Consider the following 19,386-nt stretch of genomic DNA (forward strand, 5'->3'; position numbering starts at 1 on the left):
CATTGCTCTCTGCTAATCCATACACTAGGTGCATGTCTGCCAACTCACAGTTCGTATATCGATGCATGCTCTTCGTGCGGCGACTACTGCTTGAATGAGTAAACCAGAAATTTTCCCTCTTGTGAACTGATGAACAGTGCCGTCTACCGACTTAAGGTGATGTTTGCAGTTATGGGTTCCTATGCGAATCACATTCCTTTAGATGTTACTTACCTCCCCTAAACGTTTGTACCAATATTTTTGAGACACCCTGTATAAACTCTAAAAGGAAGGGGATGAATCAGATTGGTCCAATTAATATCAATGGTTTGACTGTAGATGATCATTCCCGGATAGCTGCCAAACTAAATGAGTGTTTTGCATCTACATTCACACATGAGGAGTTAATCAAGGAGCAAGGGGCCAGATGTTTATCAAACTCTAACTAGGAGTTATATGATTTTGTAATAACTGAGAGCAAAGTGGAAAAGAAATTGTTGAAGTTAAACATAAGAAAGGCAACCTGGGGTAGATGGAATCAATCCAGTTATATTAAAGGAGGTCACAAAGGAAGTAAGCAAACCCTTAGCAATAATTATTAGAGCATACTTGGACTTAGGGAGTGTGACCATGGCCTGCAGATGTGCAAATGTATCTCCAATTCAGAAAGGGGGATCAAAGGGTGACACAAGTAATTACAGACCTGTTAGTTTGACTTCTGTTACAGAGAAAATAATGGAGTCACTGGTTAAAGAAGCATTGCAGAATCATCTAGACAAGACAACTAATAATTCAGACACAGCATGGGTTTGTTAAGGGGAAGTCTTGTCTGAACAATTTGATTGGATACTATGATGTAGTCACAAAGGAACTGGATGCAAAAAATAATTTTGATATTATATACATGGATTTCAGGAAAGGTTTTGTTGCTGTTGCACATAGAAGACCAATATACAAATTGGAGCAGTATGGCATTAAGGGCAAGTTGCTACAATGGATAAAACGATGGTTCAGTGTGAGAAGACAGAGAGTGGTAATCAATGGATACTGCTCTTCATGGACCAATGTTATTAGTGGTGTCCCCCAGGGTTCGGCGTTGGGCTCATTGTTGTTTTGCATATTTCTCAATGATATTGATGAAGGTATATCAAGCTTAATGTCAAAGTTTGCAGCTGATACAAAGGTTGGGAGGGTTGTTAATAACAGTAATAACAGTATGCTGCTGCAACAGGATCTGGAAAAGTTAGGCAGATGGGCTGAGAAGTGGCAACTGAAGTATAACATTGAAAAATGAAAAGAACTGCATATGGGTAGCAGTAACCCCAGAGAAATGTATCAACTGGGCAGGGTTACACTCAGGGTAGTGGAAAATGAAAGAGACCTGGGGGTAATAGTGCTGTCAGATATGAAGTTTTCTGAACAGTGCAGATAGGCTGCCAGAGTAAGTCATGGGGTCTTGTCAATGATATATAGGAATTTTTTGAAGCAGGGATAAGGAGATGATTATCCCCATGTATAAGGCAATGGTGAGGCCACACATTGAATACTGCATGCAGATATGGAAGCCTCATTTTAGAAAGGATGTAGACTTGATAGAACAAGTACAGAGAACAGCAACAATGGTGTGGGGAACAAAGGGGGCTGCTCTTACGAAGAAAGGTTTGGTAAGTAATGCAAATTGCAACGTCTGGAGACTAAGGCACCTGTGAGACAATCTGATTAAGGTGCATAAAGCCTTGAATGGATCAAGCAGGCTCAGTACTGTTGGGATTCTTCATCTTGCTCAGATTTCAAACCTGAGGGGGTATGAACTTAAATTGAAGAGAGACAATTGTTGAATAAATGTGCAGAATTTTTCCTTTAGCCAGCAGGTAGTTGAATTTTGGAGCCAACTTCTATCTGTCATTGTGGCAGTTGATAGCTTATATAAATTCAAGTTGGAACTAGACAAACATTTGGAATGAATAGATGGGTGAAATGGGTAGGGTTGCTTTTTTTCTTTTGCTGATGCTGTATAAGCTTGTTTCTTGCATTGTATGCCTCTACTAATGCTAACGAGGATGGGATTTAGCATTAGTAGAGGCATACGATGCAAGAAAGAAAGCTTATGCAGCATCAGCCAAGAAAAAAAAAAAAAAATCACTCCGATTTCACCCCTCCATTCGTTCCAAACACCTGTCCAGCTCAGCCTTAAATTTATTTAGGCTATCAACTTCCACAACAAAAGATGAAAGTCTGTTCCACCAACCAACTACCCGCTGGCGAAAGGCAAACATCCGTATATCTATCCTACTACTGTCTTTCCTCAATTTGAATTTATTGCCTCTCAGGTGATTATTCTGAGCAAGAGGAAGTGTCCCATCAGCATTGAGCATGCTCGAACCATTCAAGGCTTTATACACCTCAATGAAATCTCCTTGCAGGTGCCTAATCTCCAAACACTGTAATCTGCAAAACTTAAGCCTTTCTTCGTAAGAGCAACACTTTGTTCAATTCACTAATCTTGTTGCCCTTTTCTGTACTCTTCCAACAGCTCTACATCCGTCCTAAAATGAGGCCTCCAGACCTGTATACAGTACTCAAGGTGTGGCTTGACCATTGCCTTATAAAAGGGGACAATCACTTCCTTATCCCTGCTAGAAAAATTCCTGTATATCATTAACAAGACATTATGAGCTACGCTTGCACACCGTCTGCACTGCTCAGAAAATTCCATATCTGCCTGCACAATTTCCCTCAGGTCCTTTTCATTCTCTACCACTGTCAGTGTAGTACCACAGAGTTGATACATTACTCTGGGGTTACTGTTTCCCATATGTAGTACTTTACATTTGTCAATGTTAAACTTCACTTGCCACCTCTCAATCCATCTGCTCAACTTTTCTAGATCCTGTTGCAGCAGTGCAGTGTCATTAGTGTCATTAACAACCCTGTAAACCTTCTTATCATCTGCAAACTTGGACATTAAGCCTGAAATACCATCATCAGTATCATTTATAAATACAGAAAACAACAATGGACCCAACACTGAACACTAAGGGACTCCACTAATAACATTTGTTCACGAAGAGCAGTGTCCATTGTTTACCACTCTCTGCCTTCTCCCACTCAACCACCACTTTATCCATAGCAGTAATTTGCCTCCAATGCCACACTGCTCCAATTTGTGCAGCAGCCTTCCATGTGCAACAGTATCAAAAGCCTTTCTAAGATCGAAATATATGTTATCAAAGTTATTCCCTGCATCCAGTTGCTTTGTGACCACATCATAGTGTACAATCAAACTGGTCAGACAAACTTCCCCTTAACAAACCCATGCTGTGTCCGAGCTATAACTGAAGTCTTGTCTAGTTGATCCTGCAGTGCTTCTTTAACCAGTGCCTCCATTAATTTCCCTGTAACAGAAGTTAAACTAACAGGTCTATAATTACTTGTGTCGCCCTTTGATTCTCGTTTGTGAATTGGGGTCACATTTGCACATCTCGAGTCCATGGTTACCTCCCCTGAGTCCAAGGAAGCTCTCATGATTATGGCTAATGGTTTGCTTACTTCCTTTGCTGCCTCCTTTAATATAACTGGATAGATCCCGTCCACCACGGGTGACTTTCTTATGTTTATCTTCAATAGTTTCTCTTCCACTTTCCTCTCAGTTATTACAAAATCATCTAGCTTTGCCTAGATGATTTTGTAAACTCAATGCCAGAGTTTAGTTCACCTCTTGCATTCCCCCTCCCTGAATACTCCTCATGTGTGAATTTAGAAGCAAAATACTCATTTAGTTTGTTAGCCTGCTGAGCACGATCATCGACAGTTCAACCATCGCTATCCAGTGGACCAATCTTATTCATCCCCTTCCTTCTAGAGTTTACATACTTATTATTATTATTATTATTATTATTAGCCATATGGTGCAAGGAAGCCTGAGGCTTATGCGGCGCCAGCCAAAAAAAAATTCCCGAGTTACGTAAGAAAGAGGGAGAGAGAGTGAGAGCAAGTCAAAAGTAGAATGGAATCACCAAGAAAGAGAAGAATGATGATATCCAGCTCAGAACCCTGGGTGTGCCAAGCCTATACTCACCAGATGTGAGCCCCATACATACGTAAAGAACTGTTTGCTGTTTTTCTTTGCATCCTTTGCCAAAGATTTCTCATAATCTGCCTTTGCCTGCCTCATCACCTTTGTGACTTGGTTACAGACCAGATTATATCTATCATAGGCTTCCATGTCACCCACTAATTTATATGTATCCCATGCATTTTTGTTCTCTGCCACATGTCTCATTAGTTCATCTGACATCCATTTAGGACTAAACCTTGAACAATATTTCTTATTTGGTATGTAAAGCCTAGTAGCTTCCAAGATAAGTTCTTTGAATGCTTCCCATTTTGAATTTGCTGTTGGTAACATCATCAGTTGGTCCCACCATATAGATTTTAAATACTGTCTCAGACCTCCCTAGTCCATGTCACTCATTAATTTATATGTATCCCTTGCATTTTTCTTCTCTGCCAAATGTGTCATTAGTTCATCTGACATCCATTTACGCCTAAACCTTGAACAATATTTCTTAGTTGGTATGCAAAGCCTAGTAGCTTCCAAGATTAATTCTTTGAATGCTTCCCATTTTGAATTTGCTGTTGGTAACATCATCAGTTGGTCTCACCATAATGAATTTAAATACTGTCTCAGACTTCTCTAGTCGCCTTTATGAAAGCAAAAACCCTTCCCTTTACCCTTGATGGTAGTTACCTCTTTGAGTAAATCCCACTTCAGCACACTGTGATCACTGTCACCTAGTGGTTCCTTTATCTGCAGATTCTTAATGCCTGAGGAATCACTACTGATAATCAGATGAAGAGTATTACTCCCTCTAGTTGCCTCCCGAACATGTTGATATAGAAAACAATCATCCAATGAATCCACAAAAGCCTTGCTAGTGTGTGAGTGACCAACCCATAAATTACAGTCAATATCTGGGAAATTAAAATCTCCCATTATGACTCTCTGATTTACTGTCCCATTCTATTTCCCTGCACAATATCTTATTATACTCATCAGAGTCATTAGGCCTATAACATACTCCTACTCTCAATTTTGATTTCACAGTGCTTATATCACACCAAACCGACTCGACACTGCACCGTGTAGCGATGTCAACTGGCTGCACTTTCTTGGATTTTGTGTTTCTTAACTAATAGCATAACGCCTGCTCCCTTCCTATCCTGTCTATCCTTCATGTACATATTGTACTCTCCAAATTCCAGTTCTGCATTCCTTATATCTGTGTGACACCACGTCTCTGAAATCCCAACAATATCTGCCTTTGATGTTTTGACCAACACATCAAATTCATCAAATTTATTTACTAAACTCCTAGCATTTGTGTACACACAAGTATACATGCACCTGTTCTGATTCTTAGCTACCCTAACACAACCCATGTGTTTACTTGTACCGCAATGACTCCCAGCAGTCTCTGAAATCCCCTGCATCTTATTTTCCAAGCTGCTGCTCATTCCAATTGAAGAAGTGCAAGAATCACTTTCACCTCTGCCAGTGGCTACTGTTAATCTATTAGTCCCTGTAACCCCTCAAGCTAGAAGTTTTCCGATGCATCTAACACTGCCTCGATACCATCAGCAAATATTCTTACACCCTTTCTATTTAAGTGTATCCCATCCCTGTAGAAGCAGTCTCTCCTGTTAACAAGCACAGATCAGGTTGAGAAAAATTCTTCCACTTGAGCCTTGCACAATCTCTCCATGGCCAAATTGATTGACAAAGCTCTTATCATATTCTCCCTCCTATCGTGTCTTGGCAGAATTGCAGACACTTTAAAATTCAACCCTAATTCACGGCTTTTTTTCAACAGTGACCTGTACTTGTTAAGTAATTCTGCGTGTCCCCTAATCTTAATATCATTAGTGCCAATATGTACAACAACATCACCTTTTGTACCCCCAAAAGATGGTATCTGCTCTACAACATCATCAACCTCTGCCCCTGGCAGACATACATAAGTATAAGTTTTAATAATGTGGAATGCAGATGTGTTACTGGTTATGGCTTTTTCTTTAACACTCTGAGGATATTTGTTTAATTGTTGCAGGTATTCTCACAAAGCTCTGTAGAGATCTCTGGAAGTAGAACTTTAACTCCAACCTTGGAATCAATCGAGTGGGATGATTTAAAATTAAGCATCTTATGTAGACCTTGGTTTCCAGTTTATAGAACTTGGCTAGAATGATATCAAGGAATATTTTATGGTGGTAGATGACTTTCATCAACCGGTGAAATACCACCACTTTGCTTATTGGAGGCTTGAAGTGGTGAAACCCATGTTTAGTCTCTAGAGCAAAGTTTCCGGGATCCCCCCCCCCATTCTTTTCCTTCAACCCATGCCCGGTACTAAGTACTATAGGTTTTGATACCTTCGTGTTTGGGGTTTTCATTTAAAAAAAAAAAAATATTGCACAATCTCTCCAGGTGTTTACTTGTACCGCAATGACTCCCAGCAGTTTCTGAAATCCCCTGCATCTTCTTTTTCAGGCTGCTGATGATTCCAATAAAAGCATTGCAAGAATCACTTTCACCTCTGCCAGCGGTATTGGTTCTCTTCTGTTTCTAACTTGGAGGGAATCATTTCTTGGTAACTTTTTAAGTTGGAAAAAAATTCTACAAGGCTGTATGTGTCACGGTTACATACTGATAGGATGTTGTCCGAATATCTGAACCTTGGCTTGGACAATCTTCTTTGTTTATTGGTCTAAGAAGGAAGATTCTTGGTTGCCAACAAAGATTGACAGAAGATGGGGATGGGCAGATAAGGAGTTTCCCCTTTGCTGAACCTAGATATATGTTTGTAGGGAAGTGCCATTGAATGAGAAGTAAGATTGAGTAAGTATCAGGAGAGTATATGAATGCCCCAGAATCCTTTGCGAAAGGGGTGAGAGGTACACATGGGGGTGGAAAAAAATCGGTTTATATGTTTCTGGTCTTTGTTTTTCTCTTGATAGATGGCGTTAGTGATAATTTCAGAATTTATTTTTGCCTTTCGGGTTGGGGGCGTGATCTGCAATCATTACGTGTGGCGAGCTGAGATGTTTCCTCGCGACAGTGCGTATTCCCCGCTAGCTTCGGGTTAGATGTAGTCTTTGAATATATCAGTTGTGACATCATGGTGAATTTTTATGAATAATTTTAGCCTTAATTATGTGACAATGTATTGTAAGTCTTAATTGGGAAGGTCTATTTTGGGGGTAGTTATGTTGTGGGGAGGGTCATCTTCTGGGAAGTTTATTTTGGAGTGTGTATGCTGTAGGGAGGGCTGCCACACCTGCCCACCCGCCACACCCAAGACGTGGCATCTTGTTTGTGTACAGGATGAAAAACCTTTCTTTTCTTTTCTTTTTTTTTTTTCCTGAAAGATTAAAATTCCTTTCTATTTCCATCTGTTTCTGAGACCTGAAAATAAAATTCTCTGTATTCTTAAAGTTTTGCTTGTCCACCTGTTCTTGAAAAGCTGAAAAATTAAACCTGTGTGTGTGTGCTTGAAGTCTTTTCAGTTTTATGCTGTTAAAAGGTTATTACCTGTTCTTGAAAAGCTGAAAAATTAAACCTAGTCTAGTTTATCTGCAATGATTGTAATTTTTTTTTAAATCTCTGTATATTCTTGATGTGTGAAATCTATTCCAAGGTAAGATTTTTAAATTAAACTCTTAAAAAGGTTGTTTTTCTCTTTAATGCTAAAGAATCACACAGACACAGATAATATTTGCAAAAGAATAATTTTTATTGGGTGAAAATAAAAATTACAATGAGGGAGGAATTCTCCTTCTTTGAAACTTAATCCAAACAATTTAAAAAATGTTGGTAGATAACATGTACAAAATCCTTTCTTTTGGAGCCCTAGTGGTTCTGACATTTGTTTGTGTTCATTTTTGCAAAACTATTTCTCAGTGACTGTAGTTAGTTTTTCCTTAAGATTGTAATTTTGCCGTTTTAGTTGTTAGCACAAGATGTTAATGAGAAAATTGTCAGCTTTAATGTTTTATGTTTTAGCTGTCACAACAACAATAAAAGTGTATATTAAGCGACATCAAGTATGCTTGTTTAAATGAGTTTAAGTGAAAATTACCAACGTTTAAGTTGGCATTTTAGGTTATTTTTGATGTTACCTTGAGAATAAAACTGTATATTTTAGCATTATCAAGTGTGGGTTTTGTCTCTACTTAGATTTCCAAAAACAAACCAAAACACACATGTTATCAAATGCATTTTCTTAAAGCCCTCTTAAACATTCTGAAAGCATTAAGATGATCGTTTTTATTGTCAACAGTTAATTTTTCACTCTCTAGTACTTAGGCTTATTAACCACAGGTGCTTATAGAATTTTCAAAAAGCAAAGTTAACAAAAACACACAAACTATTTACAAGCTTAATAAAGGGCACCATGAAGCAGACGCAATGTTTGTAAGTGGGATGAAAAACCTTAAACTTAGTATTTCTCTGTTGATAGTGGTATGACTAACATGTTTGTCGATCTTATATGGTGTGTAAAACTGACACTGCCAGTTTCTGCAGGGTTAAAAACTTTAAATTTAGTGTGTGTGTGTATGTGTGTGTGTGTGTGTGTGTGTGTGTGTGTGTGTGTGTGTGTGTGTGTGTGTGTGTGTGTGTGTGTGTGTGATTGAAAACATTTTCATGTATGATTCCACTGTATCTGCAATGAATGAGTGCATGTGTCTGTGTGGTCTGTGTGTTTTAGCAATCTCCGGATCGATTTAATGGTAAAAATTTCTAAAGTTAAAAGTTTAAGATTGAATTCGAAATCTACTTAAGCTTACTCTTAGTAAACATAGGCACTGATAACATTTACAAAAGCCAAAAACTATTTAACAACTTAATAAGGGAATAGTCACTAAAGCTTTTGTTTTGGAATTGCGGTGTCAAACTGAATCAAAAACTCACAAGAACTGCTCCACTGTGGAAGCAGAATTGTGCAGTTGCCTCGCAAAGCACAAACACACAAAACGATAATTCACATGCATTTCAATATTTTTGTATTATTCACTGGAAATATATTCATCTCCATGTCAAATCTATCACAAGGTTACACATTGTTAAGCAAATAAGAAAACACATTTTGCACTTAGCTGGATGAAAGCACAACACATATAGCTTCAACCAGCAGCCAGAATGCAGTTTCTTTTAATTCCCCTTGTTCACTTGAATATCACTAGCGAAAACACGCCTGTACACGTCAATCTCTCAGCTGACTAATTTCCTTTCGGCAGTTCCCTAATGTAGCTCTTGAAGTTTTACCGACTCACCCAGAGGAATCAGCCCTTTGTGAGGGGTGAACATGATCAAGTTTTTATTTTCCAGACATATGAATACGATTACTGATATATCCAAAAAGGTAGGCTATACAAAAAGCACATTTTTTCCTAATATTAGTTGAATAAACTAATGCTTTTTCATTTTATTATCTTAATAAATTGATATTTTTGCTCTATGAAAAAACACAAAGCTGAGTAAAATCTGATTTTCACCTGAAAAACACGCTCATTTATATCGGAAACAAACACGAGGGTATATTTTAACTATTCACACATCTTTGCAGTCTACCGAGAAACAGATAGTAATCACATATACATATAACTCCACACACAAATAGAGAAATATGGCTTTTTAAACCCATACATCACTTGTATATTCCCGGAACTAGTTCTCGGAGATGTTACTTTGGAACTGATTCTTGTTAAAATTTGGAAATACTACTATCACGAATCATGCTGCAACTATTGTTCTGGAAACTATGAAAAATTCTAATTTTTAACAGATAAATTTTCATTGCTGATGGTTTCGTTTTAGACTGTGTAACGAATAGACAAAGTGTCTTGTCGTTTGTAAAATGGCAGTTAGGAAAGTTTGATCCTGAACTGAACTTTGGACATGAACACTGTTTGGTCAGTTTTTAAAAACAAATCAATTACTGTGATTGTTTTACATCTTTTTTATTCCCTTGGGCTGAGGGGGTCAGAAAAAAAAATTGATTTTGGGGGAACATATGAGCGAGTGTGTCTATTTGTAAAATTTACGATATTTTTGTACATTTTTTCTCACACTGTATACCTCCAAACATCAAGTTTATTTAAAACTTGAATAAACCCTCTTCTTTCCGAAAATAGAAAACAGTCTGGTTTTTTTTTTTTTTTTTTAAACTTTGAAAATTTTAAGCTTCAGAAATCATACTTATTTGTTGATATACATTTTATTCTTGGGTATGATTTCTGCATGTCAGGCCACCACTACTACCGGCCTTCTGCACTTATATTTAGGAATGACTTCTAACCTAATTAATTTAATTTAAGCTTTTATGCATTTATTATCCTTTAATAATATTCATGCCCTTCATTAATTAAAAAAAATGCTTTATATCTTTTGCTTGCTTGTTTTCTGTAGGTAATCAAGTAAGGCCTGTAAATTGTGCTCGTACAAGTAACTTTGAGGTAGTTGCAGAATACCTCTGTGATGCCAATATGAAGCCATCTAATAATCGCAGTTGTAATATCCAACCTTGTCCTGCTAGGTGAGAATCATAACTAGAGTAATTAAAGTGTTGTAAATTCTTCTTGCACAGGATAGTTTTACATTTCTAATAGTAAATAATTGTAGAACTATATATTTTTTGATATATGATTGTTTACTATCATATACTATATTACTTTATTTTGCTATCATTTACTATATTATTTTTTGATATATGTATATATTTAGTAAGTCTCTATTAATAACCTTTTGACTTTATATTAATGAACAGTGTTCTTGAGTAACTGAGAAATTTTCCCAGTTTTGCTTATGACATTGGGTATACATGACATTCAGTATTTTTTCTTTTTCTCCTTTGCAATCACCATATGAATTGGCATACTATATGAGCTGGCATACTATGACCAAAGTAGTTTGCAATATTTCTACAGCAAGGAATGCAGAAATATCCAATCTTGGCCATCACAAGCTAAACATTGCATATACTAAAATTTATGTTGATAAAAGCCAATAATATAAGTTGATTACAGACTAGCATTAGCATTAGCATTAGTAGAGGCATATGATGCAAGAAAGCAAGTTTATTCAGCATCAGCCAAAAAAAAAAGAAAAAAAAAAAGCACAACCACTACTCCGATTTCACCCCTCCGTTCGTTCGAAATACCTGTCCAGCTGAGCCTTAAATTTGTTTAGGCTATCAACTTCAACAACAAGTGATGGAAGTCTATTCCACAAACCAACTGCCCGCTGGCTAAAGGCAAATTTCCGCACATCTATCCGACATCCGTCCTTCCTCAATTTGAATTTATGCCCTCTCAGGTGATTATTCTGAGCAAGAGGAAGAATCCCATCGGCATTTAGCATGCTCAAGCCATTCAAAGCCTTATACACCTCTATCAGATCACCTCGCCGATGCCTAGTCTCCAGACTCTGTAATTTGCAAAACTTAAGCCTTTCTTCGTAAGAGCAACCCTTTGTTCCATTCACTAATCTTGTTGCCCTTCTCTGTACCCGTTCCAGCAGCTCTACATCCTTCTTGAAATGAGGCCTCCAGACCTGTATACAGTACTCAAGGTGTGGCCTGACCAATGCCTTATACAAGGGAATAATCACACCCTATCCCTGCTAGAAAAATTCCTGTATATCATTGACAAGACACCATGAGCTACTCTTGCAGCTCGCCTGCACTGCTCAGAGAACTTCATATCTGCCTGCACAATTACCCCCAGGTCCTTTTCATTCTCTACGCGTAGTACCACAGAGTTGATACGTTGATCTGGGGTTACTGTTTCCCATATGTAGTACTTTACATTTGTCAATGTTAAACTTCATTTGCCACCTCTCAGCCCATCTGCTTAACCTTTCCAGATCCTGTTGCAGCAGCATAGCATCAGTAGTGTCCTTAACAACCCTGCCAACCTTTGTATCGTCTGCAAACTTGGACATTAAGCTTGATATACCATCATCTATATCATTTATAAATACAGAAAACAACAATGGACCCAACACTGAACCCTGAGGAACTCCACTAATAACATTAGTCCACGTTGAGCAGTGTCCATTAATTACCACTCTCTGTCTTCTGCCACTCAACCATCCCTTTATCCGTAGCAGCAATTTGCCTCCAATGCCACACTGCTCCAATTTGTGCAGCAGTCTTGTATGTGCAACAGTATTAAAAGCCTTTCTAAGATCAAATATATAATATCAAAGTTATTCCCTGCATCCAGTTCTTTTGTGACCACATCATAGTATCCAATCAAATTGGTCAGACAAGACCTGCCCTTAACAAAACTATGCTGTGTCTGAGCTATAACTGAATTCTTGTCCAGATGATCCTGCAGTGCTTCTTTAACCAGTGCCTCCATTAATTTTCCTGGAACCGAAGTTAAACTAACAGGTCTATAATTACTTGTGTCAGCCTTTGATCCTCCTTTGTGAATTGGGGTTACATTTGCACATCTCCAGTCTATGGGTACCTCCCCTGAGTCCAAAGAAGCTCTCATAATTATGGCCAGGGGTTTCCTTACTTCCCTTGCTGCCTCCTTTAATATAACTGGATAGATCCCATCCACCCCAGGTGCCTTTTTTATGTTTATCCTCAACAATCTCTCCTCCACTTTCCTCTCAGTTATTACAAAATCATCCAGCTCACTGCAAATGTTTACTTTACCTACATCATTCTCCTTCCTGAATAACTCCTCATGCGTGAATGTAGATGCAAAATACTCGTTTAGATTGTTAGCCACCTGAGCAGGATCCTCAACTGTTGAACCATCAATATCCAGTGGACCAATCTGATTCATCCCTTTCCTTCTTGAGTTTAAATAGGTAAAGAACTCTTTTCTGTTTTTCTTTGCATCCTTTGCCAAGGATTTCTTATAATCTGCCTTTGCCTGCCTAATCTCCTTTGTGACTTGGTTACAGACCAACTTATATCTATCATAGGCTTCCATGTCACCCATTAATTTGTATGTATCCCATGCATTTTTCTTCTCTGCCATATGTCTCATTAGTTCATCTGACAACCATTTAGGCCTGAACCTTGAACAATATTTCTTGGTTGGTATGTAAAGCCTGGTAGCTTCCAAGATTAGTTCCTTGAATGCTTCCCATTTTGAATTTGCTGTTGGTAACATCATCAGTTGGTCCCACTGTATAGAATTTAAATACTGTCTGAGCCCATCATAGTCGTCTTTACGAAAGCAAAAACCCTTCCCTTTCCCCTTGATGGTAGTTACCTCGTTGAGTAAATCCCACTTCAGCACACTGTGATCACTGCCACCTAGTGGTTCCTTTATCTGCAGATTCTTAATGCATGAAGAATCACTACTGATAATCAGATCAAGGGTATTACTCCCTCTAGTTTCCTCCCGAACATGCTGGTGTAGAAAACAATCATCCAATAAATCCACAAAAGCCTTGCTAGTGTGTGAGTGACCAACCCACAAATTCCAGTCAATATCTGGGAAATTAAAATCCCCCATTATAAGACTCTGATTTACTGGCTCATTCTATTTCCCTGTGCATTATCTTATTATACTCATCAGAGTCATTAGGCCTATAGCACACTCCTACTCTCAATTTTGATTTACCCATGCTTATGTCACACCAAACTGACTCGACACTGCCCTGTCCATCGATGTCGACTGGCTTCACTTCCTTGGTTTTATGTGTTTTTTAACTAATAGCATAACCCCTCCTCCCTTCCTATCCTGTCTATCCTTTCTGTAGACGTTGTACTCCCCAAATTCCAGTTCTGCATTCCTTATCTGTGTGACACCATGTCTCTGATATCCCAACTATATCTGCCTTTGATGTTTTGAGCAAAACCTCAAATTCATCAAATTTATTTACTAAACTCCTAGCATTGGTGTACACACAAGTATACATGCACCTGTTTCTATTCTTAGCTACCCTAACACAACCAATGTGTTTACTTGTACCGCAATGACTTCCAGCAGTCTCTGAAATATCCTGCATATTGTTTTTCAGGCTTCTGCTCATTCCAATAGAAGCAGTGCAAGAATCTCTTTCACCTCTGCCAGTGGCTACTGTTAATCTATTTGTCTTTGTCTCCTCCCAAGCTAGCAGTTTTCTGACCCACCTAACACTGCCTCGATAGTATCAGCAAATATTCTTGCACCCTTTCTATTTAAGTGTATCCCATCCCTGTAGAAGCAATCTCTCCTGTTAACAAGTACAGTCCAGGCTGAAAAAAATTCTACCCCTTGAGCCTTGCACAATCTTTCCAGGGCCGAATTGATCGACAAGGCTCTCATCATATACTCCCTCCTATCATGTCTGGGCAGAATTGCAGACACTTTCAAATTCAACCCTACTTCACGGCTTTTTTTTCAACAGTGACCTGTACTTGTTAAGTAATTCCGCTGGTCTCCTACTCTTAATATCATTAGTGCCAACGTGTACAACTATATCACCTTTTGTGCCCTTAAAAGATGATATCTGCTCTACAACGTCATCAACCTTTGCCCCTGGCAGACATACCCTGGTCCTGTTCCACATATCCTTTTTACAAAGCATGTTCCCCGTTTCCCTGACAATAGAGTCACCAACAACTACTAGTTCCTGTGGGACCAGCGCTTTCTGCCTTGGGGGCTGCCTCTGTGTTGCAAGATGACCAAGTGCAAGCTCTGGCGTTGATGTGGGCAGCTGAGCGCTTGATGGGCCCCCCAATTTATTTCCTTCGAGGGCATCCACCCTGTCCTTCAAGGTCTCATATAGGCCCATAACAACTCTGAGTTGTCGCCTAATTTCCTTGAACTCCTTGCATCGTGCACACACAAAGACATCCCCCATGGCAGTATCATGTAACGTACCCGATTGCTCCGCAAACATCAAGCAAACAGTGCATCTTAAAAGGCTGTGATTCAGAGGGCAACTGCCCCCCTCAGTTCTCCCCTGAGCCACAGCACTCCCATTAGCTTGAGCCTTTTGCTTTGCTGCTCTGGTTTGAGTCATGATTTCGATTTAATGTCAATAAAATTACAATTTCAGAACAAAATTAAAGCCTTAAACTTGTATCCTAACACAGTTATAACGCTATATTTATTTTTCAGTTTCGAGTGTTATCTATGAGTTCCCTTTATATAACTTCCTTATCAAGTTATGTATTAATTATTTGTTACATTTACTCTAAGTCATTATATATATATAGTTAAAAGTACAATTTAATTGACAATGAAGTTTAACAAGATTAATAGATTTACTGATTAATTGACAATATTATATTATGCACTATACTATACAAAGCTAATGCTATCGAATTCCGGATATGCTGTATCGTGTTACAATGGCGGTAATTACGAACGGTACTTCTACGGACTCTTAAGTATTGATTAACTTCCAAATCTCGCTGTCTCAATTTAGAATAAACTAAGGATCCTGACTAGGTCTATAGCTACTTATAGATAATAATTTGATATAACAATTGGTTAATAAATTGGCTAAATACAGTTAAAAAACCTCTCGTTCAACGGAGCTGCAATTTGTAACACGTGGATTTGATACCGTTACTGATACTAAGTAATACCCACAAAATTTCTATCAAGTTAAACTTTAAACTAAGTATCGTAACTATGAATATAAAACTACTCTAGAAAATAAGTAAATATGCCAATTTAAGCTAATAAAACAGAAAATAAATCAGAAAAAATTTCTCTTCTCCAGGAGCTGCAAAATAGCTGCGGCCGCACAGGCTACTCTCGAACCCGACTAATACAGGTAGTTTCCGACTTTACGAGTTAATTCGTTCTTAGTGCACGCTCATAAAGCAAACTTGTAAAGTGGGACTGTGGGACTTTATTTCCCACGTTCAAAATAGGGATTTCATTCACAACAACGAAATTTGATCATAGTAATGTTAAATAAAAGTCAACAAAACAATAGTTTATGCATAAAGAATGATTTATTTATTCAAAGAAATGAAAATATAGCCTTTAAAATCAAGAAAATTATAATAATAAAGAAATTATTTATGTCATACAAATGTTAAAGAATGTTTATTCTTCATCATTGACTGAATGCACACTTGTTGATGGTTCATCAGACATTGATGGTTTGGAACTTGTCGTTGGTAGCACAAGATGTCTTCTTCAGAAATGCTTCAAGAGTGGTTTGTTTCCAAGACACACAAATTTCACGATAACATGCATAAGCATTTTTTAAATCTGTAACTGTGCTCAAAATTTGAATCCTGTGACTCAAAAATCTCAATTGCTTTTTCTATGTGTTGAAAAGCTTTGTCAAGCCCCTTGAGAGTGAAGGAATGAACAGGAGTTTCTACTGTTAAATCTTCTTCTTCTTCTTCCTCAGCTTCTTCACATTTTACCATTTCAAGGAGGTTTTCATTTGTGAACCCTCCATTGTGTGCTTGAAGCATACCAGTGATGTCAGTTGTAGAAATCTTAAGCTGCAGTTGGTTAGCAATATTACTGATTGCTTCTGTTTCATTTTGCACAATCCCTGTTGGTTCCTGAAATCCTTCAAAATTATCAATAAACTGAGGAAGAGTTTATTCTAAACACCCTTCAAAAATATCCTCCTTAATAAGCTGGATAAAATTTAAATAAGCCAGTGAAAATGAAGAGTGACACAACCACTCTTTGTAATGTCAGCATGGTAGTTTTATGTTATGTCAGTCAATGACACGCTCTCATTTGCCTGAACAAATGCACGCATAGTAGTACTGTATTGTATAGCTATGTGCATGGTTTGAAATGCCATATTTATGAATGTTTAGCATTTATGTATTGCAATTAATATTCATATTTTTGATTTTGTTGATACTTGATACTCGAAAAAAAAACTCGTAAACCCGGGAACCCATAAAGCGAAAACTTGTAAAGGGGACTGTGAAAGAGGTGAAAGTGATTTTTGCAATGATTTTATTTGAACGTGCAGCAATCTGGAAAGTATGGTACCAGTGATTTCAAGGCATGCTGTGGGTCATCATGGAACAAGCAAATACGTGGGCTGTGTTAGGGTAATAAGAGTAAGAACAGATGCATGAATACTTGCGTATAAACTGAAAGGACAGAATTCATGGGATACCTGGTTCCTGGGCAACGCGATGCTGTCACCTCTCTCACTAGTCGATGAACCCATCGCTTGGCAGGTATATAGGTACACTGCATTCACATAGATGGTAATTCAATGTCAGTATAGATAAACATCATAAGTTAACAGACTTTGAAAGAGGGATGATAGTGGGTGTCCGATGCATGGGTCACTCTATCGTGGAGGTGGTACAGAAATTGCACTATCCCCATTCGACAGTATCAAGAGTGTATCAGGAATACACCATTTCTGGAATAACATCTCATCGTGGACAGCACTGCGGATGGAGAAAAGTGGTGGAAGAATGTGGCCATCAAAGTCTGTCTCACAGTGTTTCAGCCAACCAGAGAGTGACAGTGGCACAAATCACCACCAACTTCAATGAGGGAGGTGCCAGAAACATCTCCACCAAGACCATCAGGCGATCGTTAGCCAGAATAGGTTATGGAAGCCACCAACTCACCAGAGTCCCATTGCTAACACCATGACACAGGATTCTACGCCTCAACTGGGCGAAAGAACATCTGCACTGGATCTTGGATGATTGAAGATGGGTCTCCTGGTCTGATGAGTCCCATTTCCAGTTATTTTGAGTGGATGGGACAGTGCGTATCTGGCGGAAACTGCACGAAGCTATGCACCCAACAACATGTCAACAAGGAACTGTTCAGGCAGGTGGACAGTTGGCAATGGTCTTCAGCATGTTCAGTGGGCCTCTGTAGTCGAGTGATCAGGAGCAGGAGTGCAGTAGCACATGCTCTTTGGATAAACTGGGGTTCAAGCCCCTGACTGCTAAATATGATCGATCTGCATGTTCACCTGGCACATGTTGGGATCTCTGGTATGTCTAGATGCATCTCTGAATGGTCCAGATTGTGTCCATCCTTGCAGACCATCTACATCCCTTTATGGTCATTGGGCACCCACAAGACAATGGACTCTTCCAGCAGGACAATGTGCCTCCCCAAAGAGCTGTAGTGATTAGAACGTGGTTCGAAGAGCATTCCGCAGGTTTTACCAAAATGGAATGGCCTCCCCCATTTGCTGGACACAAACCCTGTGGAGCATCTTTGGGATGCTTTGGAAAGGTCTGTTCAAGCTTTGGATCCTCCACCCAGGAATGTGACGGAATTATGGACAGTGGTGCAGCAAGCATGGATGGAAATACCTGTGGAATGCTTTCGTGAACTAGTGGAATCGATGCCTCGCCGCGTGACTGCCCTTATCTGGGTGAAAGGTGGGTCTACCCGTTACTAGGCAGGTATTCCATGATTTCTGTCCACTCAGTGTACACTAATTCTAGGAGCATACTAAATAAATTTGAAGTGCTGGTCAAGTCATTGATTGCAGACATTGTGGGGATACCGGAGACGTGGTGTCACTCATATAAGGGATGCAGAATTTGAATATGGGGAGTACAAAATATATATAGAAAGAAAAATGTTAAATGTATCGTGTATTCTTGTTTGTGGTCCTCAGGGGGAGGGGCCCATTTGCCGATGCAGCTTCTGTATGTGGCATAAAGCCAATGCCAGCCATGAGGGTGAAGTGTAGGTTTTTGTCAATGTGATGTATGGTTGTGTTGTTCTGTTGTTGGCCGCTTCTGATATTTCACAGCCAGGAGGCCATGAGAACTTGGGTAGTAGCCCTCTGACTCCCATCCTTAGCTGCTTGGAGGCATGCCAGGTTCTGTACAGTTCTCTACTAGACCCCTGTTGTAACTAGTTACAGCATTGTTTTTGTTATTGTTTTTGGGCACTGTTGTAACTAGTTACAGTAGTGCCCAAAAGTGAGAAAAGTGAGGGGGAAGGATTGTGGGTGAAGAATTGGGCTTAGGTGTGGTTAGGTGGTAGAATAGAATAGTTGGAGTAAAAGCAGAAGGTACTCCAAGGAAATTTAGAAGATAGACGAGTACAAAAAGTGAAAAGTGCAGATGGACAGTGAAGTCCAAATCCAATTCCACAAGGGGAGACATCAGCAATTCTGATGATAATCATCAGGGAGAGAGAGAGAGAACCTCCTACCCAGAACTGGGTTTGAAAACTCCCACCCTTCAAGGGGATCAGTAATTCTAATGAGTCAGAAGAAGAACATCCTACTGCAGATGGGGTTAGCAAAATTCCCACTCCAGCAATGGAGCCAACATGATTCTTCGGTAGGCATATCCCAGTATAAGGCCTTCCATGGATGGATGGGGGTTTTCAATAGACCAGAGAAGGTCCTGCTCTAACAGGAGCCACTAAGATTTTAGCTCAGTAATGGCAAGTTTTTGG

The 19,386-nt window shown here is 39.0% G+C and overlaps 1 protein-coding gene across 1 annotated transcript in view; it reads left to right on the plus strand.

Annotated features, from left to right (window-relative positions):
• LOC150084650 (papilin-like) overlaps window positions 1-19,386 on the plus strand; it is a 967,274-nt gene that overhangs the window by 370,650 nt on the left and 577,238 nt on the right. The window contains exon 11 of the mRNA XM_090376529.1: window positions 10,448-10,574. Coding sequence (XP_090232655.1) covers window positions 10,448-10,574 — 127 coding nt within the window. The remainder of the gene's footprint in view (window positions 1-10,447; window positions 10,575-19,386) is intronic.

Source organism: Mastigoproctus giganteus, chromosome 6, assembly GCF_048544385.1.
Source record: "Mastigoproctus giganteus isolate SK-2022 chromosome 6, ASM4854438v1, whole genome shotgun sequence".
Lineage (NCBI taxonomy): Eukaryota > Metazoa > Arthropoda > Arachnida > Uropygi > Thelyphonidae > Mastigoproctus > Mastigoproctus giganteus.